The 27,287-nt window shown below is 41.8% G+C and overlaps 1 protein-coding gene across 2 annotated transcripts in view; it reads left to right on the forward strand.

Moving 5' to 3' along the window:
* Window positions 1–27,287, forward strand: part of LOC132099081 (cadherin EGF LAG seven-pass G-type receptor 1-like) — a 165,915-nt gene that overhangs the window by 44,906 nt on the left and 93,722 nt on the right. For both annotated transcript variants that reach the window (XM_059505518.1, XM_059505519.1), the window contains exon 5: window positions 2,426–2,514. In XM_059505518.1, coding sequence (XP_059361501.1) covers window positions 2,426–2,514 — 89 coding nt within the window. The remainder of the gene's footprint in view (window positions 1–2,425; window positions 2,515–27,287) is intronic.

Consider the following 27,287-nt stretch of genomic DNA (forward strand, 5'->3'; position numbering starts at 1 on the left):
TGCTATAGCATGAATGTACACAACAAACAATAATGTATTCTGTGGACAGTTTTTTTTTTTCAGTTCAACTACTGTTATGGCAAGAGCAACAATTTGAGGAGCGTTTTGCAGAGCACGTTAGAGCTAAATTGTCAACATTTTTACAGCTAGCTACGTGAATGATAATAGTCAGTTAAATTTACATTTGAAGGTAATTCTATCGTCCCCTAGAGTACTGGAGTTTATTACAACAATACTAACACAACTTTAGCATGTACAAAATGACCATGCACTTCCAGTATGTTAGTCAAGCGGCCACATATGCGCTTGTGCCTTCATATAGAGTTTGTTTCTGTCTGAATGTCAGATTCACTCCTGGGACAGCAGACAGTAGTGTTGACAATCTGAAGTGACATCATGCTACATTAAACAGCTTGTTTTTGTAGCCATTTGTCACTTAGAGAGAGAATTGCTCTGGGTGAATGTGTTTATGACAAAGGATTTATATGTTCTAAAGTGTCCAAACTTTAATGAGACTATGCAGTGACCCAGATGGTCTTTTCAACATTTCCATGCATGTGCATGGAAGACACACACACGCACGAACGCACGCATACACGCACGCACGCACACACACACTTAAAGGGTTAGTTCACCCAAATACCAAAATTATGTCATTAATAACTCACGCTCATGTTGTTCCAAACCCGTAAGACCTCCTTTTATCTTTGGAACACAGTTTAAGATATTTTAGATTTAGTCCGAGAGCTCTCAGTCCCTCCATTGAAGCTGTGTGAACAGTAATACTGTCCATGTCCAGAAAGGTAAGAAAAACATCATCAAAGTAGTCCATGTGTCCAAACATCAAAGTAGTCCACCAGAGGGTCAGTTAGAATTTTTTTGAAGCATCGAAATTACATTTTGGTCCAAAAATAGCACAAACTACGACTTTATTCAGCATTGTCTTCTCTTCCGTTCGCGGACGAATCATTCGATGTAACCGGATCTTTTTGAACCAGTTCACCAAATCGAACTGAATCGTTAAAAACATCGAATGATTCGTTCGCGAACCTGATATCACAAACTGCTTTGTTTTGAACTCTCTCTCGCAACAGACACGGAAGAGAAGACAATGCTGAATAAAGTCGTAGTTTTTGCTATTTTTGGACCAAAATGTATTTTCGATGCTTCAAAAAAATTCTAACTGACCCTCTGATGTCACATGGACTACTTTGATTATGTTTTTCTTACCTTTCTGGACATGGACATTATTACCCGTTCACACAGCTTCAATGTAGGGACTGAGAGCTCTCGGACTAAATCTAAAATATCTTAAACTGTGTTCCAAAGATAAACGGAGGTCTTACAGGTTTGGAACAACATGAGGGTAAGTTATTAATGACATAATTTTGCTATTTGGATGAACTAACCCTTTAAGCTCAAAGGCGGTTATAAAAAACACAAGATGAGCACTGCCCTATAATGGGACTGTTGATCTTATAGCACACATAAATCTTTCCCAGACAAATAGAACAATGCTGTGTCACGCTCTGGAGCCTGTTTTACATGCTGTACCCCATGATACTTGGACTAAAACTGTTCTTTCGACCATTTCAAGAGGCTGGCCCACCATTCTTAGTTTTTTCATTGATCAAAGTTGTACAATTTAATTAACAATGATGTTAGGTTTAAAAAAAAACATCTAAATTAATCTTAGAATAGCTAATAGTTAAGAAAAAGTTTGCAATTGTTTACCAACAAGGCACAATGTTTGGCTGTTCTTAACTGATTCTTTATGATTAATAGCAGGAGCTCCTGCCTTGGGTAAATATTTCTCTAAACCCATTGTACATTTTTGCTCCCCTGCCTTTTAAATGAACTCCATGAGAGAGAATATCTAAACATGATTAATAGTTGTAATGTCAGCTGTAGTTTTGTGCTGTAACCACTAAATTACTTTATGATGGACCAGAGGTGACAAAGCCACAATTTATACAAGAAACACACTCATCGGATGCCAAAACGCATTCTTTGAACTATATCTGTTTTTTTTATGTTATACTCATAACTGTAATTTGTAACATTTGCATGTGTTTACCAACTTTTGCAACTTATATATAATTAACATGCAGCGTAAGAAACAAACTAAATGTATTGTAGTAAATTTGTTCAGTCAGAAAATTAGCTTGAAAAAAATTACAGATTAATTTGAACTCCTATTATTATTATTATTATTACTTGCTAAATATTGAATTGCTCTTTTCTTGCTTTTATCATGTTATATATTTATAATTCCACTTTTGTTAGTTGTATTTAGTGTAACATTTTTTGTTCAAGTTTCCTATATAAATAGTTTTGTTTGTAGTTCGTATAACTGTATATATATATATATATATATATATATATATATATATATATATATATATATATTGTCTTTCTCTCCCAGGTGAGGCTAAAACAACTGTCGCACCTTTTGTACAAGGTGGCGTTAGTGATGGCCAGTGGCATTCGGTTCAGCTTCACTATTACAACAAGGTAAGACATTAAGTCTGTTTCGCTTTTAGTTATTGGAATAGTGTTGTTCATGAAGATTTACGCTTATTCTGGAAAACCAGGGCAAGTTATGGATGTTGTTTGTTCCCACAATGGTCTTCTTACTTTCCACTTGCATATGACCTGGGAAAGACAGATTATTTTATTCATGGAATCTCCATGTTTTACTTGCATTGCATTTCACTCAACCGGAGATTGTTTTTAAATGCTTCCACTTCCAAAGGAAACAACATGCTGTCCTGCAATTGTACAATTAAGTCTAAATGCACTTACTAGCATGGTTTTGCATGTGTTGCTTATTCTTCCACTAGAAGATTATGACTAGAGTTTATCTCATGTTGCCCTCTCCATGTGACAGTCCCAGTAAGACAATCTGCTAACTGGAGGCCATAGGATTTGTGTAAGCTTCAAAAGAACTAATGCACATAGGTAACAAAAGAAACAGTCATTTTTATTTCTGTCCTGTGATTCTCGTCTCTTCCAAGCCCAGAACATCAGAAACTAAATATGTTATTGTGATGTGCCAGAAGTCTTCCTGCTTATAAGAGATTCCAACTTGAGTTTCATAAAACTGCTTTAAAGATTTTCTGTATTGGATATGTTTGTGCTCATATAAAGTCAGCAGTTGTTGGTGGACGGAAACAATGAGGAAGTCTAAAATTTAAAGGGAGAAGTTTTAATTTACTTGCAAAGAGGGTAATGCAGTGTTCTGTAATAACTTTAATTGATGAAGATATCTCAGACTAGTGCATTGTTGGATGTTATGACAACACAGAAAAGGTTAAATCACAGTTGTTTATAAATTTTACATTGGACTATTATTGGTTTTTGAAGAAGCATTTGAACAAACCATGTATTAAATTAAGTGTGTTTGTAGTACAATCATGATTCACCGCAATGATTCACATTCACCGCAAATGTTTTTTTTTTTGTTTTTTTTTTAGAACTTTCAAAGCATCTGTACTTGGCAGCCACACAACACACCACAGCATCATGTGAGAGAGTTTTGGACCTTTAAACACCTAAAAAAATATTTTAGAATGAAGTGTAAATGGTCCTCCATATAGTATGCTATGGGTTATGCAGTTTTTGCTTTCTTGTTTGTCTTGATTGAGCACATAATAGTTTGAAGAACTCTTATGTCAAGCCTGAGTTACTATTGGTGAAACACAACACACACACACACACACAAACACACATTTACAAGGCACTAAATAAACACAACTCATAGTGGGTCCCGAGAAGGTGTTAGACCACCATCCAAGCAGGAGTCCTCATACACAGCTGTGTCAAAAATATTCCACCTGCTTCCAACACACACACAGAAAATATTACCGGGAGGCCAGAGAGGCAGCAAGTGTGTGACAGCCTGCAGCTGTTGTCGAGTGTGCACAGTGATTGACCATGGTGAACTATTTAAACACACACACTTTGTCCAAGGAGATCCACTCTCTATGAGAGATGAAACTGTCCTGAACCATGTCTCCTTGAGTGTGAGAAGTGAGTGTCAGGAGTGGGTATACTGTCCAGATCTAAAGAAATTCCTCCACAATCAGTTAATGCTTTTCCTGATTATCACCTCCACACAGCGCCAGAGAGAGGTCATTTGGGATTTCTGAAGATTTCAGATGAAATCTGCTTATAATTTCACAACCTTTTAAGGTGCCGCTGCACTTAAGGGAACTTATAGAAAGACAAAGTGCTTTACTCTTACCTAATGCCCAGTGCTTAATTTATGGGGTCAGAGAGTGATTATGTTGGTGGGTATATACTAGAACTTATTCTGTGTCAAAGAACTCAAATACATTCATTTCAAAACGGATGGTACGTCAGAAGAAAAATGCATGAAGTCAAAGTCAAAGTCACCTTTATTTATATAGCGCTTTAAACAAAATACATTGCGTCAAAGCAACTGAACAACATTCATTAGGAAAACAGTGTCAATAATGCAAAAATGATAGTTAAAGGCAGTTCATCATTGGATTCAGTGATGTCATCTCTGTTCAGTTAAATAGTGTCTCTGCATTTATTTGCAATCAAGTCAACGATATCGCTGTAGATGAAGTGTCCCCAACTAAGCAAGCCAGAGGCGACAGCGGCAAGGAACCGAAACTCCATCGGTGACAGAATGGAGAAAAAAACCTTGGGAGAAACCAGGCTCAGTTGGGGGGCCAGTTCTCCTCTGACCAGACGAAACCAGTAGTTCAATTCCAGGCTGCAGCAAAGTCAGATTGTGCAGAAGAATCATCTGTTTCCTGTGGTCTTGTCCTGGTGCTCCTCTGAGACAAGGTCTTTAAAGGGGATCTGTATCTGGGGCTCTAGTTGTCCTGGTCTCCACTGTCTTTCAGGGATGTAGAGGTCCTTTCTAGGTGCTGATCCAGCAACTGGTCTGGATACGTACTGGATCCGGGTGACTGCAGTGACCCCCTGATCTGGATACAGACTGGATCCGGTGGCCACGGTGACCTCGGAACAAGAGAGAAACAGACAAATATTAGCGTAGATGCCATTCTTCTAATGATGTAGCAAGTACATAGGGTGTTATGGGAAGTGTTTCCGGTTCCGGTTTACCTAATTAATGCAGCCTAAAAATCCTTTAACGGATTTGGATAATAAAAGCATATAAGTATGTTATGTGTATGCCAGGTTAAAGAGATGGGTCTTTAATCTAGATTTAAACTGCAAGAGTGTGTCTGCCTCCCGAACAATGTTAGGTAGGTTATTCCAGAGTTTGGGCGCCAAATAGGAAAAGGATCTGCCGCCTGCAGTTGATTTTGATATTCTAGGTATTATCAAATTGCCTGAGTTTTGAGAACGTAGCGGACGTAGAGGATTATAATGTAAAAGGAGCTCATTCAAATACTGAGGTGCTAAACCATTCAGGGCTTTATAAGTAATAAGCAATATTTTAAAATCTATGCGATGCTTGATAGGGAGCCAGTGCAGTGTTGACAGGACCGGGCTAATATGGTCATACTTCCTGGTTCTAGTAAGAACTCTTGCTGCTGCATTTTGGACTAGCTGTAGTTTGTTTACTAAGCGTGCAGAACAACCAAACAACCACCCAATAAAGCATTACAATAATCTAACCTTGAGGTCATAAAAGCATGGATTAACATTTCTGCATTTGACATTGAGAGCATAGGCCGTAATTTAGATATATTTTTGAGATGGAAAAATGCAGTTTTACAAATGCTAGAAACGTGGCTTTCTAAGGAAAGATTGCGATCAAATAGCACACCTAGGTTCCTAACTGATGACGAAGAATTGACAGAGCAACCATCAAGTCTTAGACAGTGTTCTAGGTTATTACAAGCAGAGTTTTTTGGTCCTATAATTAACACCTCTGTTTTTTCAGAATTTAGCAGTAAGAAATTACTCGTCATCCAGTTTTTTATATCGACTATGCAATCCATTAGTTTTTCAAATTGGTGTGTTTCACCGGGCTGCGAAGAAATATAGAGCTGAGTATCATCAGCATAACAGTGAAAGCTAACACCATGTTTCCTGATGATATCTCCCAAGGGTAACATATAAAGCGTGAAGAGTAGCGGCCCTAGTACTGAGCCTTGAGGTACTCCATACTGCACTTGTGATCGATAGGATACATCTTCATTCACTGCTACGAACTGATGGCGGTCATATAAGTACGATTTAAACCATGCTAATGCACTTCCACTGATGCCAACAAAGTGTTTAAGTCTATGCAAAAGAATGTTGTGGTCAATTGTGTCAAACGCAGCACTAAGATCCAATAAAACTAATAGAGAGATACACCCACGATCAGATGATAAGAGCAGATCATTTGTAACTCTAAGGAGAGCAGTCTCAGTACTATGATACGGTCTAAATCCTGACTGGAAATCCTCACATATACCATTTTTCTCTAAGAAGGAATATAATTGTGTGGATACCACCTTTTCTAGTATCTTGGACAGAAAAGGGAGATTCGAGATTGGTCTATAATTAACTAGTTCTTTGGGGCCAAGTTGTGGTTTTTTGATGAGAGGCTTAATAACAGCCAGTTTGAAGGTTTTGGGGACATATCCTAATGACAATGAGGAATTAATAATAGTCAGAAGAGGATCTATGACTTCTGGAAGCACCTCTTTTAGGAGCTTAGATGGTATAGGGTCTAACATACATGTTGTTGGTTTAGATGATTTAACAAGTTTATACAATTCTTCCTCTCCTATGGTAGAGAATGAGTGGAACTGTTCCTCAGGGGGTCTATAGTGCACTGTCTGATGTGATACTGTAGCTGACGGCTGAATGGTTGCAATTTTATCTCTAATAGTATCGATTTTAGAAGTAAAGTAGTTCATAAAGTCATTACTGCTGTGGTGTTGGGAAATGTCAACACTTGTTGAGGCTTTATTTTTCGTTAATTTAGCCACTGTATTGAATAAATACCTGGGGTTATGTTTGTTTTCTTCTAAAAGAGAAGAAAAGTAATCTGATCTAGCAGTTTTTAATGCTTTTCTGTAGGATGTTACTTTCCCGCCAAGCAATACGAAATACCTCTAGTTTTGTTTTCCTCCAGCTGCGCTCCATTTTTCGGGCTGCTCTCTTTAGGGTGCGAGTATGCTCATTATACCATGGTGTCAAACTGTTTTCCTTAACCTTCCTTAAGCGTAAAGGAGCAACTTTATTTAAAGTGCTAGAAAAGAGAGAGTCCATAGTTTCTGTTACATCATCAAGTTGTTCTGAGGTTTTGGATATGCTAAGGAATTTGGATACATCAGGAAGATAACTTAAAAAGCAGTCTTTTGTGTTAGAAGTGATGGTTCTTCCATACTTGTAACTGTCACGGCTTATGCTGCTGGAAGGAACACGGAGCCGAGGGATAAACGAAACAAGGATTTATTAAATAAAACATAAACAAGGTAAGTCGTAAATAACAGGTGGCAAGAGGCAAGTGGCAAGTAACAGGTGACAAGTAGACAAGTTGACATTTAGACGAGTAGACCCGACCAAACAGAACTGAAAGGACAAGGCTTTTATAGAAGGGATAATTGGGGAAACACAGGTGGATGGCATGACTAAATTAACAGGGACATGGAACACATGGGGAAATGACTAGACACACCTGGGAACTAATCAAAACCACACACGGAAGACAGAAACTGGGTCACAGGGGAAAAAACACACAAAATAAGTCCAGGTGTGTGACAGTACTCCCCCCTCCCGGTAGGTGCGTCCTCGCACCGTAGAAACAACAAAGGGAGGCGTGGGTGGGAACTTGGGAGGAGGTTCCGGTGGAGGACAGCCTCCCAGGAGGGGGCCAGCAGACAGGGACTACAGAGGAAGGAGCCAGGGAGGAGATGACGGAGGGAGGAGCCAGGGAGGAGACAGGAAGGATGTGAAGCAGGAGGTACCCAGCAGGACCCAGGCCACAGCCATAACGGCCCAAGGTGGGGCCGACGGTGGAAGGAGCCATGGAGGAGGAATGGTCACTGACTCCAGGGACTCGACCCACGGCAACGGAGCAAGTGGAGGAGGAGCCCGAGGCGGAGACGGAGAGCCGAAGAGCCAGGGTGACGGGGAGGAGCCGGAGGTCCTAGGCGGAACAGATGGCTCTGGTGACTGACGCGGCGATGTGGATCCGGAAGGCCGCGCTGAGGCCAGAGTGACCGAGGACTGAGGTGTAGCCGAGGGGATGAAGGAGCCTGACGGAGCCGGAGGGACGGAGGGATGAGACGAAGCCGGAGGAGTGGAGTCCCGAGGCATAGGATGGACGACGCCAGACCAAGGCGGAGCCGGAGGGACGAGGGAGCCAGGCAGAGCCTGCGGACTGCCGGGCCACGGCGGAGAGGAAGGAGCTAGGAGCCATGGTGGAGCCGACGGGTCAACGGGCCGAGGCGGAGTCCAGGCCTCAGAGGCTGGAGGCGGAGGTGAGGGAGACGCCGACCAAGGCGTCGCTGGAGGATGGCGGTCCCGCTGAGCTCGCACCACAATGATGGTAGGCTGAGGGCGAGCAGAGGGGCAGCCAGACGACAGCGGAGGAGGAGGCAGGAGTGGGTGGGAGGGTGGGAATTTTGGAGGAGCAGGCATTGGAGTAAGCTCTGGGGCTGGAGCCCTTCCTGGGCTTAACGGAGGATCAGGAGCCCGTCCTGGGCTTATCAGGGGTTCAGGAGCCCGTCCTGGGCTTATCAGGGGTTCAGGAGCCCGTCCTGGGCTTAACGGGGGTTCAGGAGCCCGTCCTCGGCTTAACGGGGGATCAGGAGCCCGTCCTGGGCTTAAAGGAGGATCAGGAGCCCGTCCTGGGCTTAACGGAAGATCAGGAGCCCTTCCTGGGCTTAACGGGGGATCAGGAGCCCGTCCTGGGCTTAACGGGGGATCAGGAGCCCGTCCTGGGCTTAACGGGGGATCAGGAGCCCGTCCTGGGCTTAACGGGGGATCAGGAGCCCGTCCTGGGCTTAAAGGAGGATCAGGAGCCCGTCCTGGGCTTAACGGGGGAACAGGAGCCCGTCCTGGGCTTAACGGGGAATCAGGAGCCCTTCCTGGGCTTAACAGAGGATCAGGAGCCCGTCCTGGGCTTACAGGAGGATCAGGAGCCCGTCCTGGGCTTAACGGGGGAACAGGAGCCCGTCCTGGGCTTAACGGGGAATCAGGAGCACTTCCTGGGCTTAATAGAGGATCAGGAGCCCGTCCTGGGCTTACAGGAGGATCAGGAGCCCGTCCTGGGCTTACAGGAGGATCAGGAGCCCGTCCTGGGCTTAACGGAAGATCAGGAGCCCTTCCTGGGCTTAACAGAGGATCTGGCATAGGTGCATTGGAAACCCCCTCATTTTGACCCATTTGGCGCTCCACATTATGCTCCCTCGTGGTGGGCAGTGTCGCCGGCTCTCGCACCTGGTCTGACGGGTTGCTCTCTGGCTCTCCGTCATCGGTGGGCTCGGGCTTATGCCTCGTACCGTGGGGAGATTGCAGGCTGGGCTCTGGGTCCAGAGTGGACCTGGCGAGATCCTCCATTGGGCCGACCGTGAGAGGTGACCCATTTCTCACCAGATTCCACTCTATAAAGGCGGCGAAATCCTCCCGAGGACCATCTTCGGGCGACAACGCTCTGCACCTGGAGTTCAGGCTGGCGTGATAAAAGGTGCAGAGCGCGTGGTCCGGGTAGCTGGTGGCATTAGCTATCCAGAGAAACCGTCTGGTATGGTCCTCGAGAGACAGTCCCTCCTGCTCCAGCAGGAGGAGGAGGTATTCGGGGCGATAGAGGGGATCCATGAAACACTACGGAAACAAAAAGACTGTGAAAAAACGGAAAACAAAACGGAGGGAAAACACGCAGTTCTTAAACTTTTTAGGTCGGGTCTTCTGTCACGGCTTATGCTGCTGGAAGGAACACGGAGCCGAGGGATAAACGAAACAAGGATTTATTAAATAAAACATAAACAAGGTAAGTCGTAAATAACAGGTGGCAAGAGGCAAGTAACAGGTGACAAGTAGACAAGTTGACATTTAGACGAGTAGACCCGACCAAACAGAACTGAAAGGACAAGGCTTTTATAGAAGGGATAATTGGGGAAACACAGGTGGATGGCATGACTAAATTAACAGGGACATGGAACACATGGGGAAATGACTAGACACACCTGGGAACTAATCAAAACCACACACGGAAGACAGAAACTGGGTCACAGGGGAAAAAACACACAAAATAAGTCCAGGTGTGTGACAGTAACAAGAAGTTGAATTTACAATTTTGGCTATATGAATTTTGCAAAGAACTAAATAATGATCTGAGATATCATCACTTGGCTGAATAATTTCAACACCATCAACATCAATTCCATGTGACAGTATTAAATCTAGAGTATGATTTCGACAATGAGTAGGTCCTGAAACGTGTTGTCTAACACCAATAGAGTTCAGAATGTCTATAAATGCTGATCCCAATGCATCGTTTTCATTATCAACATGGATATTAAAATCACCAACTATTAAAACTTTATCTGCAGCCAGAACTAACTCGGATGTAAAATCACCAAACTCTTTAATAAAGTCTGTATGGTGCCCTGGTGGCCTGTATACAGTAGCCAGTACAAACATAACAGGGGATTTATCATTAACATTTGTTTCTCTGGATAATGTTATATGAAGCACCATTACTTCAAACGAGTTTCAAACGAGTTTGAAGGTGACATTATGTTATGTGACCAAAATCTAAGCTTTTATCCACAAACTATTTTGTCCAATAAGAATTTAAGAGAAAATGTTGACTAACTTTAACCCACTTGCCTATACTAATATTTCATAATATTGCTGTTTTAATTCGTTTGATAAAATATATTCAGTTTGGTTGCGCACAGTAAAAAAACAACCCAAACCTTTGAACAGTAGTGTATATTTTATGATTATCAGAGTATGATAGTGTAACAACATTAGAATATTAGAATTTAAATCATTGTGTACTTCAGTATTTATAGTGACTACACACAATGCATTATAATAAGTTAATTTCAGACCTTTCAATTTTCCTGCAGTTTAGAACTGGATTCCAGCATAGTACTCATTACATGCTGGATATGTCAATGTCAATGTCAATGTCACCTTTATTTATATAGCGCTTTAAAAAAAATACATTGCGTCAAAGCCACTGAACAACATTCATTAGGAAAACAGTGTCAATAATGCAAAAATGAGAGTTAAAGGCAGTTCATCATTGGATTCAGTTATGTCATCTCTGTTCAGTTAAATAGTGTCTGTGCATTTATTTGCAATCAAGTCAACGATATCGCTGTAGATGAAGTGTCCCCAACTAAGCAAGCCAGAGGCGACAGCGGCAAGGAACCGAAACTCCATCGGTGACAGAATGGAGAAAAAAACCTTGGGAGAAACCAGGCTCAGTTGGGGGGCCAGTTCTCCTCTGACCAGACGAAACCAGTAGTTCAATTCCAGACTGCAGCAAAGTCAGATTGTGCAGAAGAATCATCTGTTTCCTGTGGTATATATTATGTGGGATATATATTACAGACACTAATCAAAAATCCCAGACACCCCCATATAACTGTAGCTATCATTCACTTATGAGATTGAGCTGTTGAGACAAGTGCAATATATTTTTTATGAAGAGAATATTTTACGATGATTAATTTTAATATTCATAAATGGACAAATAAATATAATTTGCCCTTGTGACTTTATAACTTTTGGAAAAACTTCATGCGGTTATATTCAGATTAGTGTTGGGTGATATGCTCCATAGTCATATGTGGGCTGCGTTTCCCAAAAGCTTCGTAAGCCTAAGAAGTTCGTAAAAGCGATCGTATAACTGATATTAATATTATGGTCTGTTTCCCAAAAGCATCGTAACTTAAGTAGCACTTGTAAATCATTGTAGATCTAGGAGTGCTCTGGAGTAATCGTAAAGACCTAAGTGCATCATAAGAAGACAGATTTATGTGGTCACCTGCAGGTCAATCAGTAGATTACACATTTAAGTTTATGTAAGTGCAATGTGATTATAATATAAGGATTTGATTGTGCTTTATTGTACACTTTATTACTTGTTTTCTTAATTTTTTTTATTAATTTATAAATTAAATGATTAAAAAGGGTAGAAAAAAATCAAAATAAAGATCTAAATTAAATGACAAAAAACAATTACAGTATATATATATAACAATTACAATATATATATATATATATATATATATAGAGAGAGAGAGAGAGAGAGAGAGAGAGAGAGAGACGTTATTTCTAGGTCAAATACATGGTTTCAAAGTCAAAGTCAAAGTCACCTTTATTTATATAGCGCTTTAAACAAAATACATTGCTTCAAAGCAACTGAACAACATTCATTAGGAAAACAGTGTCAATAATGAAAAAATGATAGTTAAAGTCAGTTCATTATTGAATTCAGTTATGTCATCTCTGTTCTATTAAATATTGTCTGTGCATTTATTTGCAATCAAGTCAACGATATCGCTGTAGATGAAGTGTCCCCAACTAAGCAAGCCAGAGGCGACAGCGGCAAGGAACCGAAACTCCATCGGTGACAGAATGGAGAAAAAAACCTTGGGAGAAACCAGGCTCAGTTGGGAGGCCAGTTCTCCTCTGACCAGACGAAACCAGTAGTTCAATTCCAGGCTGCAGCAAAGTCAGATTGTGCAGAAGAATCATCTGTTTCCTGTGGTCTTGTCCTGGTGCTCCTTTGAGACAAGGTCTTTACAGGGGATCTGTATCTGGGGCTCTAGTTGTCCTGGTCTCCGCTGTCTTTCAGGGATGTAGAGGTCCTTTCTAGGTGCTGAACCAGCATCTGGTCTGGATACATACTGGATCCGGGTGACTGCAGTGACCCTCTGATCTGGACACAGACTGGATCTGGTGGCCACGGTGACCTCGGAACAAAAGAGAAACAGACAAATATTAGCGTAGATGCCATTCTTCTAATGATGTAGCAAGTACATAGGGTGTTATGGGAAGTGTTTCCGGTTCCAGTTTACCTAATTAATGCAACCTAAAAATCCTTTAACGGATTTGGATAATAAAAGCATATTAGTATGTTATGTGTATGCCAGGTTAAAGAGATGGGTCTTTAATCTAGATTTAAACTGCAAGAGTGTGTCTGCCTCCCGAACAATGTTAGGTAGGTTATTCCAGAGTTTAGGCGCCAAATAGGAAAAGGATCTGCCGCCCGCAGTTGATTTTGATATTCTAGGTATTATCAAATTGCCTGAGTTTTGAAAACGTAGCGGACGTAGAGGATTATAATGTAAAAGGAGCTCATTCAAATACTGAGGTGCTAAACCATTCAGGGCTTTATAGGTAATAAGCAATATTTTAAAATCTATCCGATGCTTGATAGGGAGCCAGTGCAGTGTTGACAGGACCGGGCTAATATGGTCATACTTCCTGGTTCTAGTAAGAACTCTTGCTGCTGCATTTTGGACTAGCTGTAGTTTGTTTACTAAGCGTGCAGAACAACCAACCAATAAAGCATTACAATAATCTAACCTTGAGGTCATAAAAGCATGGATTAACATTTCTGCATTTGACATTGAGAGCATAGGCCGTAATTTAGATATATTTTTGAGATGGAAAAATGCAGTTTTACAAATGCTAGAAACGTGGCTTTCTAAGGAAAGATTGCGATCAAATAGCACACCTATGTTCCTAACTGATGACGAAGAATTGACAGAGCAACCATCAAGTCTTAGACAGTGTTCTAGGTTATTACAAGCAGAGTTTTTAGGTCCTATAATTAACACCTCTGTTTTTTTCAGAATTTAGCAGTAAGAAATTACTTGTTATCCAGTTTTTTATATCGACTAAGCAATCCATTAGTTTTTCAAATTGGTGTGTTTCACCGGGCTGCGAAGAAATATAGAGTTGAGTATCATCAGCATAACAGTGAAAGCTAACACCATGTTTCCTGATGATATCTCCCAAGGGTAACATATAGAGCGTGAAGAGTAGCGGCCCTAGTACTGAGCCTTGAGGTACTCCATACTGCACTTGTGATCGATAGGATACATCTTCATTCACTGCTACGAACTGATGGCGGTCATATAAGTACGATTTAAACCATTCTAATGCACTTCCACTGATGCCAACAAAGTGTCTATGCAAAAGAATTTTGTGGTCAATTGTGTCAAACGCAGCACTAAGATCCAATAAAACTAATAGAGAGATACACTCACGATCAGATAATAAGAGCAGATCATTTGTAACTCTAAGGAGAGCAGTCTCAGTACTATGATACGGTCTAAATCCTGACTGGAAATCCTCACATAAACAATTTTCTCTAAGAAGGAATATAATTATGAGGATACCACCTTTTCTAGTATCTTGGACAGAAAAGGGAGATTCGAGATTGGTCTATAATTAACTAGTTCTTTGGGGTCAAGCTGTGGTTTTTTGATTAGAGGCTTAATAACAGCCAGTTTGAAGGTTTGGGGACATATCCTAATGACAATGAGGAATTAATAATAGTCAGAAGAGGATCTATGACTTCTGGAAGCACCTCTATTAGGAGCTTAGATGGTATAGGGTCTAACATGGTTTAGATGATTTAACAAGTTTATACAATTCTTCCTCTCCTATAGTAGAGAATGAGTGGAACTGTTCCTCAGGGGGTCTATAGTGCACTGTGTGATATGATACTGTATCTGACAGCTGAATGGTTGCAATTTTATCTCTAATAGTATCGATTTTAGAAGTAAAGTAGTTCATAAAGTCATTACTGCTGTGATGTTGGGAAATGTCAACACTTGTTGAGGCTTTATTTTTCGTTAATTTAGCCACTGTATTGAATAAATACCTGGGGTTATGTTTGTTTTCTTCTAAAAGAGAAGAAAAGTAATCAGATCTAGCAGTTTTTAATGTTTTTCTGTAGGATATGTTACTTTCCCGCCAAGCAATACAAAATACCTCTAGTTTTGTTTTCCTCCAGCTGTGCTCCATTTTTCGGGCTGCTCTCTTTAGGGTGCGAGTATGCTCATTATACCATGGTGTCAAACTGGTTTCAATACTGTAATTGTTGTTTTGTCATTTAATTTAGATCTTATTAATTTAGATCTTAATTTAGATCTATATATATATATATATATATATATATATATATATACAGTAGGAGGACAAGCTAAATGGGCTTTACCGCCGTGCATTGCGTGTTAAAATAATTTGCTTAACTACCGCCAGGTGGCGCAAAGGGACGAATTTTTAATTTTATTAACTGACTGTAATAATAAAATGACGGTTTGTAAACTAAGAGGAAAGGACAAGTAAAACATCAATAGCATTATATTATAACATTTTAACATCCTTAAAAACCATTATAAAATTTAAGGTAAGAGTTCATTTAAAAACGTGGGTCTATGGCTACAGTAAAAATGTAAAAGAAAGACCTTTACACAAAGTCTTACTGCATGCTATTGTCATTAAACAGTCATTACTAGGTATATATATATATATATATATATATATATATATATATATTAGTATATTAGGGGTGTAACGATACGCGTATTAGTATTGAACCGTTTGGTACGAGGCTTTCGGTTCGGTATGCGGTACGCATTATGTACCGAACGGTTCGTTGGACTGATTAATTACATTTGGAAAAAAAAAAAGTGTGTGAAATATGATGTTATGCGTTCAACAAGGTAGCCCAGTAACCCAAACGACGTAACAGGCAACGCCCCTGATACCCCCGAAGAAAAAAAAACACCAACTTGTATGTTTATGTTAGGCTACTCAGTCAGGCGCTCGCTCACTCAGTACGCGCTGAAGGCTCGTTGCAAAATGGCTAATCCGTTTAACAGACCAGAAATAGAAGATCCTCCAATAACCAACCGGTCTGGTGTTTGGGTGCATTTTGGATTCCCTGTAAGCTATGATGGTGATGGCAAGAGAGTGGTGGATAAAAAAACAACGATATGTCGCATCTGCCACACGACAATAGGGTACACCAGCGGGAATACTTCAAACATGCCAACTCATTTACGCCGACATCACCCCAGTGTGTCAGTATCTGGAACAAGACGAAAAAAAGCAGAAACATACACGCCACAAACTATCCCCGCTGCATTTAGACAGACATTTCCAACTGATTCAAACAGGGCAAAAGACATCACCGCGGCGATTGGTACATTTATAGCCGCGGATATGAGACCTTACTCTGTAGTGGAAAACGCAGGTTTTAAGAACATGCTTAATGTAATTGAGCCCCGTTACAATATTCCTTCACGAGCCCATTTCAGCCAGACCGTAATTCCTGCTTTGTACCAAAAAACAAAAGCCCAAATAGAGAACCAATTGGCCAAAGCAACAGCAGTTGCTCTGACAACAGACGGCTGGACGTCAAGGGCTACACAAAGCTACCTGACTGTAACGGAACATTACATTACCGATGAATGGGAGCTGAACAGCCACGTTCTTCAGACACGCCCCGTTAAGAGGGACACAAGTGAGGATTTGGCCAAAGGTATGATGGAAGCAGTGGAAGCGTGAAAGTTGGAGAGAGCTAATGTAACTATTCCTGTAACTACTGACAATGCCAGGAATATAGTTAATGCTGTTGTTGGAGCTGCTGGACTTGGTCCACAAATAGGGTGCTTTGCCCATGTCATTAATCTAGCATTGCAGAAAGCAATGGCAGTGCAGCAGATCTCTCGCCTTCTAGCAAAGATCAGAAAGATTGTGACATTTTGTTTTGAGGACAAAACAGGAGTTGCTGCAGCTTCCTGTTCACAAACTCATCCAAGATGTGCCAACTAGATGGAATTCAAGCTATGATAGAAAGATACATTGAACAGCAGGCTGCAGTGTATTTTGCAATGGCAGACAAAACTGTGAAGAAAAATGTTTAAGACATTATGACTTTGTCTGAAAACGACATGAGACTGGCTGAGAATGTCATCACGGTTTTGAAACCCTTGAAAACTGTGACAACCCTTATGTGCACCGAGTCCTCTCCATCTGCATCCATGGTCCTTCCTATGAAAATGATGATCCTGAAATCCATGGTACTGTCTGATGATGACAACCCAGCAGTGAAGGATGTCAAAACAGCCATCAAAAATGACCTGCAGCAGCGATACACAGCACCTGATCTTCAAGATTACCTACACAAGAGCACAGCTTTGGATCCACGTTTTAAGTCACTGCAACACTTGGATGCTACCACTCGCCTGAGAGTCTATGAAGCTCTAACCACAGAGATTGTGAGTATTATTGAACTACTGGTACTATTTATATTTTGCTGCTTCCTATATTTTTGATTAATTATTTGCATACCTTTATGGGATTTTTTAAATAAAATTTTTATATCCTTACTTTGACACTGAATACATCCAGATTTTGTGTTCATTATAATCTGTTCTGTATTGTTGTATCCCATGTCCCTGTGTATAACAGTTGTAATTGTGTGTGTGATTTATAATAACCTTTTGTAGTGAATCCCATGCTATGGATTATATGATGCATGTTTCTAAGATTATTGTTGTTTATATTTCCCAAGGAGCAAGCTACAGGCACCACAGAGCCAGCAACCTCCATGGAGACTCAGACAGAGGACTTGGAGCCCTCAACATCACCTCCACAAGAAAAGAAATCAGCCATGACTAAACTTTTTGGAGGAAAGTTCATGACCCATCATCATGAGCCAGGCCCCAAATCTGTGGCCAAAATGGCAGAGGAGGAGATGAAATTGTTCATGGCAGTGGACTCTATTCCCCTGGATGTAGATCCACTGAAATGGTGGAAAACCCATGAGCACGTATACCCTCATTTTGCCATGTTGGCACGGCGTTACTTGGCTGTGCCTGGAACCTCTGTCCCTAGTGAGAGGGTGTTTTCCACTGCTGGGGACATTGTCACATTAAGCAGATCTGTGCTGTCTACAGAAAATGTGGACACTCTCATCTTTCTGAAAAATAAAAAACGTAACAATTGAGTAAAAACACACTCCATATAAAGTTACAGAGTTCCATATATAGAGTTCCAAATTGTTATTTTCTTTGTATTTGTTCATAACTACTACAATATAACATTTTCATTTTTTTATAAGGAGCTGTTTTTGTTTTACACAGTATGCTGCTAAGAAAACACCATAGAAGATGGGTAAAGTATAGCTCCATCATTGTTCAATGTAAAAAAAATCATACTTTGTTAGTTTTAATAAATAAAACTAAGTTAAGGAAAATTTAGGAAATTTATCTGCCAATTTTTTCTTTTTGCTGTATATAAAACGTACCAAACCGCACCGTGACACCAGTGTATCGTATCGAACCGAACCGTGAATTTTGTGAACTGTTACACCCCTAATACACACACACATATATATATATATATATATATATATATATATATATATATATATATATATATATATATATATATATATAGACAAACCAGAATAAAAATATAAAATGTTCTAATCCGTGTGTGTGTTCCTATATATATATATATTTATATATATATATATATGTATGTATGTATATATATAGGAACACACACACACGGATTAAAAAATATATATTTTCATTCTGGTTTGCTCTTAGCAAAAATAAATAAATAAAATCCTTCAAGTTCCATATGAGGAACGAAATGAGAACGGTCCAGCATTAAGACCGCACTAACAGCAATAATTCTTATTAACTGCTATTGTTCTTGATTTTTCAAACTGTCTCCAATTATTCCTTAACTGTGTGAGCAAAAATTGAGTATGGTAAATTTCTGCTGTTTTATGCGCTGGTGCCTCACGTGCACATATTCATTGTAAACAGTGCAGGTCAACATGAACAGCGGTCTACTGTGGCATATTTTTGCTCATTATAATATTTTTCCGTCGATACTGAAACACACGTGAACCACAAAGCCTATTTTACCTAATACATTTTTCTATTATCTTTTGCTCACATATCTCCAACGATGACTTGTTGCTTTTTTTGAGCAAGGTGCCGCTTTCAGGGAAGTCACAAGCCAATTAACAATTGTGATTCCTTATCTTTTGTACTGTATTTGTACTGTTTACCATAATGTAGGCCTAAGTCTGCCTGCAGTTAAAAAGTTAACCGAAATAAAAATTATTGTTTTGCTTAAGCTATTTATTTACAACTATTCTAAAAAGAATTTTAATGTCATACAAAAAATGTCATCAGCCTGAGTAAATTGTACCATCATAGAATAATGACATAACACGTGTAATTTAGGTGAAAATACTGTTAAATTAAAACTGGCATTACATTTGAAAGCATAACAAGGTCTATGGTCAGTCAATCAAGCATTTTTATTTTTTCTTAAACTTTTGGAACTAAAATATTATTGCAACTTTAGCCTTTGGATGAATGAAAATGCTATTTTTTTTTTTCAATTAAAGAAAACTTAGAGATTGTGGACCGCTTACTTGGATTTGTACTTCAATAATGACATCCAAGTTTAAGAATAGCCTACGCTAGAAGGATTTTATTTTATTTATTTATTATTTTGTAGACCTAATGCATTTTCCCCCTCTCTGTTTAACAACATTAACTAACGATGAAAGACGTCTTCCCTCAAGTAGAGTAAATGTTTTCCTGCCGTGCTGGATGTGGGGCTCATTATAAATAAATTGTTTGCATTCGCCCAAACTGATTTTGTAAATTATAAAGCGGACGGTGAAGGTGCAGTTAGTGTGAGTCTCGTTTGCTGTGAAGAGGGTGCAGCCTTAGCAGTCTTAAAGCCTTCTGCCACACCTACAAATAAAACAATGATTTGCGCAAAAAGAACGATTAGTTATCAACTGAGATTTTATTACTGATAAGATCTAACATAATATGAGCTGCGAAAAAATAATAAATAAAAAGATTGAGTGCAGGCAGTCTAAGTACAGCATAGTTCAAACCAGTGGCATGCAACACCAGTGTCGCGGCCCAAAAACAAACCGGCCCACCGGGAATCCTCCCGGTGCTCCCGATTAGCCAATCCGGGCCTGCTCCTACCCCCTAAAAAATTTTCTTCACATTCACTTGTGCGCTCTTGCGCAATACCTTCCTCTCGCGTTGCTCAATTGTGGATGACGTAAAAGTGTTTGATATAAAGGTTGCTGTCCCATTTTATACATGAATTGTTAATTTAAAAAAAAATCGAATTATTTTGTTAGTTTCATGGTAACATGCAATCAAGGTCTTCTGTTATTTAGGCTATATTTAACATTCACTGTGGCATTTTCACCCATTTAAACTTAAAAATTCCATGAGATTTTAAATTCAGTTTAATAGTATTAAAAATTCAGTTTTAGTTTATTGAAAATAAATTGGCTAAAATAGAAGCAGACACGTTTAAATTAAAACAACCACAGAAACATGACTAAGTCTTGAGGGAAATATAGGTTTTATTATTTTTACAATGCGGCGCGCATGAGAGATCGCAGATCTCACAGACGAATGAGAGATCGCAGATCTCACAGACGAATGTCTTAATATGATCGCACATTAGAAATGTTTGGTGAGATAAAATGTGCACGACAACATTAAGCAAATCTGTTCACCATCTTCACTCTTTCTTATTAAGCAGGAGTTTACGTACAGTTAATGCGTGTGCGTGCGCCGCGCTCGTTGTGGTGTGTGTGTGTGTGTGTGACAGACAGACAGCCTCCGCGGCACGCTTGAGAGATCTCGCAGATCTCACAAACAAACGTCTTAATATGATCGCACATTAGAAATGTTTGGTGAGATAAGATGTGCACGATAACATTATTAAGCAAAAATACACAGTACATTCATTTTTTTCCCTCCAGTACCGAAAGCAGAACTGATAGCGTCAGATCTTACTGATACTACGGTCTTTCATAATTTAGCCCCGGGGCCAGTTTAATACCGGGTTTCGGTACACGTCTATTTATACCTGACTTATATTTTTTCCTCTCCCAAACTCTGATTTATTTTTTAACGTGTTTAAAAAATAACATGCAGCAAATAGAAAATAGGTGATGAATACGTTAAAATGCAACCTATAGACGACTTATAGATTTTTTCCTCTGACAAACTTAAATTATTTTTTAGAGTGTTTAAAAAGAAAAATAAAGAAAACATGCAGCAAATGAAAATAGGCCGTTAATCCGTTAAAATGTTATACTTCAGAGCAGAGCCTGGGCCTAATATAGGCTATCCATTTTTTTTTTTTTTTTTTTTCAATTGCATCTGAAAATGACTTCATCACGTTCATCACATTCACTTCACGCGCTCTGGAGCAGATCAGCCTCCCGCGATGCTCAGCTGTGGACGATTTAAAAATGTTTGATATAAAGGTTGCTGTCCCATTTTGTACAGGAATTGTTCATTTAAAAAAAATCGAATTATATTGTTAGTTCTAATTATATATTATTAACACAAGTTCATTTAGACTATTTAACATGCACTGTGACATTTTACCATTTTTTATTTATAAACTCCTTGATATTTTAAAGTTAGTTTAATAGTATTTAAATTCAAGTTTTAAAATAAAGTTTTTAATTGCTTAAATTATTTTTATTAATTAATAATATGTTATAATGTTTATTCTTGTAGAAAATACGTGTTTATTCTTGTAGAAAATAAGGGAAAAATAAGGGACGATCCGAATATTTGTTTTGCTTCACCTATTTATGTAGGCTCCAATTATTAAATATATAATAATAATAATAATAAAATAATGTCATTAAAAAATACCATTGGCCTGAGTAATTTTGACCATTATAGAATTGTGACTTTAAAGATTAGTGATTTAGGTGGTAAAAATACTGTGAAATTAATAATGGCATGGATTTTAGAGCATAACAACTGAAGGTTTATGAAACATTAGCCAATAAAGCATTTTTATAAACAACGGAACTTAAAGTTGTGAACTAAAATATTATTTCAACCATACAGCATGTGAAAAAATAAAATGCATACTTTTCAGAACATTTCATTATTGATAAAATGCATAATGTTTCTGGTGTTTGGATTTGTACTTCAATATAATGAGCTCCAAGTTTAAGAATAGGCCTAGACTAGTTTCTCTCTCTCTCTCTCTCTAACAGCATTAGCTCAATGAAATACGTTTTCCTTCTGTTAGAATGAATGTTTTCCTGCCTTGCTAAATGTTGGGCTCATGATCAATAAGTTGTATTCGCCTCAATTTGATTCAGTAAAGTCAAATCGCAGACGGTGGAACTGCCTCACTGAGCGGAGACCCACGCGCTGTGAGGCGGGAATAGAGGATTCAGCTTGGTCTTAAAGCCTTCCGCAAACGCTATGTTCACAAATAACAATGATTTTTGTAAAATAATGATTCATTATCAATTGATAATTTGTTATTATCATTATGGTCTTGTGAAAATAATAATATGGGCTGCGAGAAAATAATGAATACAGAGAGTAGTGCTGCTGAGTGCAGGCATGTTTCAGCCCAGTAACACACCGTTCCTCAGAGCCAAAAAACAGACCGAATTCAGTTCAGCTGGAGGGGTTTGGGTTTTTTGGGGGTAGTTATGTATGGCTTGTGGGGGTTGAGATAAAGGTGTGAATCTCTTGCTCTTTCATATGGACAGTGTCTTATGAGGCTTTCACTTGCTGAACTGGTTTATATAGGAATGTTGTTTTGGTTATACACTAAAAAATGGTCTGCCCCCAAGTAAGATTTTTCTAGTTCTAGTCGTTCATTTGTTATATTCAACTAATCAGAGTTCTCTTACGAGAGTTTTCTCGTACTGCGTCTTAGCTAAGACGCGTTGGGAAAAGTCTCTTTTCACGATACACTGAAGCAAAAAATTATCCTTAATTTTGAAATATTGTAAAGCGCATTTGCAGCAGCATACAGTCATAGGCGAGACGGCTCGCTCGCTCATTGGCTGCTCTGCGGCAACTGCATAAGCCTATCGAGCGCAGGCTGATGCAACATCAGGGCTTCGCGCCCTCCATGCCACTTACCGGCGAAACGGGTGTGTCCTTGCCCCATAAAGGGAGCTCGAAAAGGCTGACTCACCTGATTTTTCATCTCTTCAGCGAAGCTCATGCATCGTTCGATCACGAGAAGAAGAAACGCGTCGTCTGACTAGCATCTCAGCGGGACGAGCCATTCCTGAAGCTGCTGGCCAACGCTTCCTTCCACTGCCGTTCCCGCTGCGCTTTCCGGCGCCCATATCCTTTATATCCTCGTGTGTGTGTTCGCCCTGCGACACACACTCGTAATAGAGCTGCGTCTTTTTTAAGATGCCTTCTAAATGCGGCTCATGCAGAGCCCCACTCAGCGAGGGAGACCGTCACGTCATCTGTGTCTCCTGCCTGGGTGAAGATCATGCAGCGCTCGCGTTCGCTGATGGTGGCTGCCCTCACTGCGAGCTGATGCCAATGGTGACTCTGAGGACTCGCTTGGCATTTTTTTCGAGCCTGCATTCCCCGTCGCGCTGTCGCGCCGTAAAAAGCGCCGTTCCCAGCGGTTGCCGGAACCTTCTCCGGCCCGACCGAGCTTGCCGGTTCGCCCTGCTTCACCGGCTTCCCCTGCATCGCTTCCCGATGGTCAGCGCTCGCCGTCTGCCGCCGTGTCTTCCGAGGAAGTGGATCTCAGGGCCACGTCGGGGGAAGAGGACACGTGCTCTCTGCTAGCTTCAGGCAGCGAAGGCTGGGCGAGCTCCGGGGATCTCGCGCTTTCTGCTCAGAAGCCCAGCAGACGAGCTGACATCGAGAAGGAGCTGATGCGAGTGCTCACGCTGGCCGCGACGAGCCTCGGCCTAGAGTGTTCTGCACCAGCGCTCCCCTCTTGTTCCCGGCTGGATGGTAGCTATCTTCCGGGTGAGCGTACTTCTCCGGACTCAAAGCCCGCTCCATTTCTTCCTGAGCTTCACAAAGAGGTGGCAAAGGCTTGGAACGCTCCCTATTCAGCACGAACTCGTTCGTCTGTTTCACCAGCATTCTCCACACTGGACGATGCTAAAAACAGAGGCTACCAGTCACTTCCGCCGGTGGAACAGGCGATAGCGACGCACCTTTGCCCGCCCTCTGCTGGACGGCGAACGAAAACGGTGTTGCCATCTAAAGCCTGCCGCATGACGTCATCTCTGCTCTGCTCTGCGTCATCTCCGGATCTTCTCTGCTGCTGGGCAGGCTGCGTCTGCATTACACACCATGGCCAGGCTGCAGATATTCCAGGGTGATCTCCTCCGTAGGCTGGACGAGATGGGACCTGAGGCTATTTGTCTCGCGGATGTGAGGAGCGCTTCGGATCTTTCTCTTCGCGCTGCTAAGTCCGCTGCACAGGCTATGGGACGAGTTATAGCTTCCGCTACTGTGGCTGAGAGGCATCTCTGGCTGACGCTTTCAGACATGGCAGAGTCTGAACGCACCACGTTCCTCGACGCCCTGCTGACTTCCGCTGGCCTCTTTGGATCCTCTGTCAACGAGTTCATCGAGAGATTCGTCGAGGTCCAGAAAGCGTCTCAAGCTTTTAAGCACTTCCTCCCGAAGCGCTCCGGTTCTGCAGCGAGTCGTGCTAGACCGGCCCCGCAAAGCTCTCAGCCACACCCCCCGCCTCTTGCTGCTTCATCACAACAGCGACAGCAACGCAGCTCGAGACCCCGCTCTCGCTCTACCGGCCGTCGCCCCGCGCCGCGGGGACCACGGCAGAGGATTGCGGTAAGACCGGTGCTATAAATGTAGTGACGATGCCCACTGCTCAGTGCCCATCTCCACATATAAGCACAGCCCCTCACACAGGGCTCGCGCCCATAAAAACGACTCAGGTCGACCGTGCGCACTACATAGTAAACGTGCCCACTTTTCAGTGCCCACAAACACAATGTCACACACGTCATGTGGTTTCTGTAAAAACGAAACCCGTGCACGTTCGTTCTGCCCAGGCAGACAGCGCGTCCAAAGCAGTAAATGTGCACGCTTACAGCCCACAATTACTCACAGACAGCACGAGTCCCACGGGACTCGCTCAGCCCTCCCTCACTCGGTTAAGCACCGTGGCGGGGTTGAGGACGAGCGATTTGCCCGCTGTGATCAGTGCGCTCCCCGCCTCAAATGTCACAGGCATAACGCCCATGTTACAGCACATCGAAGCACTGCCGTTGCCCAGTCAACAGAGCGCGCTTCGCATCCAACCCTACAGTCACTACAGTTTTTCGACGCCCTCCGCGCTTTTTAGCGCGCGTCGAAACTACGGTCAAAACAGAAGTAGCACACTTACTTCGAGCCGAAATATCAAAACTGTTGAGCAAAGGGGCTGTGGAGCCTGTATCTCAAGCTCAAAGCGAAGGGGGGCTGTACAGCAGATACTTTCTAGTGCCCAAGAAAGACGGGGGTTTCAGACCCATACTGGATCTAAGACAGCTGAACAAAGCATTGGCGAAACGCAGTTTCAAAATGCTTACAACCAGGAAACTCCTCGCGCATATTCGCAGAGGAGACTGGTTCATGTCGAAAGATCTGAAGGACGCGTATTTTCAAATACAGATAGCGTCACGTCACAGGCGATACTTGAGATTTGCCTTCGAGGGCCAGACATACCAGTATAAAGTCCTGCCGTTCGGCTTGTGTGGGCGCTCAACGGTTACCCGCTGATCTCTCAGTGAGAGTGCTAAATACTATCACTCAGGCTAGAGCTCCGTCGACTCGACGGCTATATGCTTCGAAGTGGTCAGTATTCTCCAGCTGGTGCACAGCTCGGGGACGTTCACCCCTTAATTGTGAGGTGACGGAGGTTCTCTCCTTCCTACAGGAGCTGTTGGATAAGGGCAGAGCCCCCTCCATGCTCAAAGTTTACGTGGCGGCTATCGCAGCGTTTTCTGAGACAACGCTCTGTCAGTCAATAGGAAGGAACGATTTGGTCATCCGCTTCCTTAGAGGAGCTAGGAGGATGAATCCTCCCAGACCTCCGTCAGTCCCTCTATGGGACCTCTCGACGGTTTTGGAGGCCATGAAAGGTTCCCCTTTCGAGCCTATCCGAACGATTAGCCTCAAGCATCTGTCGTTCAAGACAGTGTTCTTGTTGGCTCTTGCTTCAGTGAAGCGTGTGGGTGACCTGCACGCGCTCTCGGTGATCCCGACGTGCTTGGAGTTTGGGCCTAATGACTCAAGGGTCATACTCAAACCTAGGCACGGTTATGTGCCAAAATCCCTCAACACGCCGTTTTGGGCTCAGGTTATTTCCTTGTCTGCCCTGTCGGTGTCAGAAGAGGATGGAGACTCAAGTCTTCTTTGCCCCGTTAGGGCTTTAAGAGCTTATGTGTCTCGCTCTGCTGTCTTCAGACAGACTGAGCAGCTGTTTGTCTCGTTCAGTGGACGTTCCAAGGGAATGGCTGTTTCGAAACAGAGCCTATCCAGATGGATAGTTGACGCCATAGTGTTAGCTTACACTTCCAGGGGCCATCAGTGCCCACTGGGTGTCAGAGCGCACTCTACGAGAGGCGTCGCCTCATCGTGGGCTTGGTCTAGTGGGATTTCCTTACAGGATATATGTATGACGGCAGGATGGGCCTCGCCGTCTACATTTATCAGGTTTTATAACCTAGAGGTTCCCGCTCTGCAAGCAAAGCTGTTGTCGGTATAGTTGAATCAGTGTCCTGATTGGGACTCTGAGATCGCAAGCGCGATGCGCTGCCGACTGTTATATGGGCAGTATTGCGTAAGACCCACTTTCCCACATTAGTCAGGCCTTGCCTTGATTATGCGATGTCATATTGTCGCGTCTACGGACGCTGCTAGATATGGGGACGGAGGATTCCCTCCTCCTGTTCTAGGACTCTCTGTGAGTCCCTCTAGTGATTGTGCACTGTAAATCCTGGGCTTCGCTTCCAGGTTTATTGGTGTGTGATCTCTACACGCACGGCGTTTTACATGGGGTTCCCGCAGCGTCTTAGCTAAGACGCAGTACGAGAGAACTCTCGTAAGGGAACGTACTCGGTTACTAACGTAACCTCGGTTCTCTCTAGAAGAGGGAACGAGTACTGCGTTCTCTGCCGTGCGTACGATTCACTCTGGTTCGCTTCGCCGATGAAATAAATCAGGTGAGTCAGCCTTTTCAAGCTCCCTTTATAGGGTAAGGCCACACCCGTTTCGGGGGGAAGTGGCATGGAGGGCAGTTGCCGCAGAGCAGCCAATGAGCGAGCGAGCCGTCTCTTCTAGAGAGAACCGAGGTTACGTTAGTAACCGAGTACGATTTATATTAAATTTACATAATCAAATCTTAATATATTCCGCGCTCAAGCACATGCATTAAGTTTGCAACAAAGCACACGCAGAAGTAGCCTAATAATTGTGAAAAATGAGACATTTTAATTATTTAATAATAAACAAATGTTT

Source organism: Carassius carassius, chromosome 22 (assembly GCF_963082965.1).
Source record: "Carassius carassius chromosome 22, fCarCar2.1, whole genome shotgun sequence".
Classification (NCBI taxonomy): domain Eukaryota; kingdom Metazoa; phylum Chordata; class Actinopteri; order Cypriniformes; family Cyprinidae; genus Carassius; species Carassius carassius.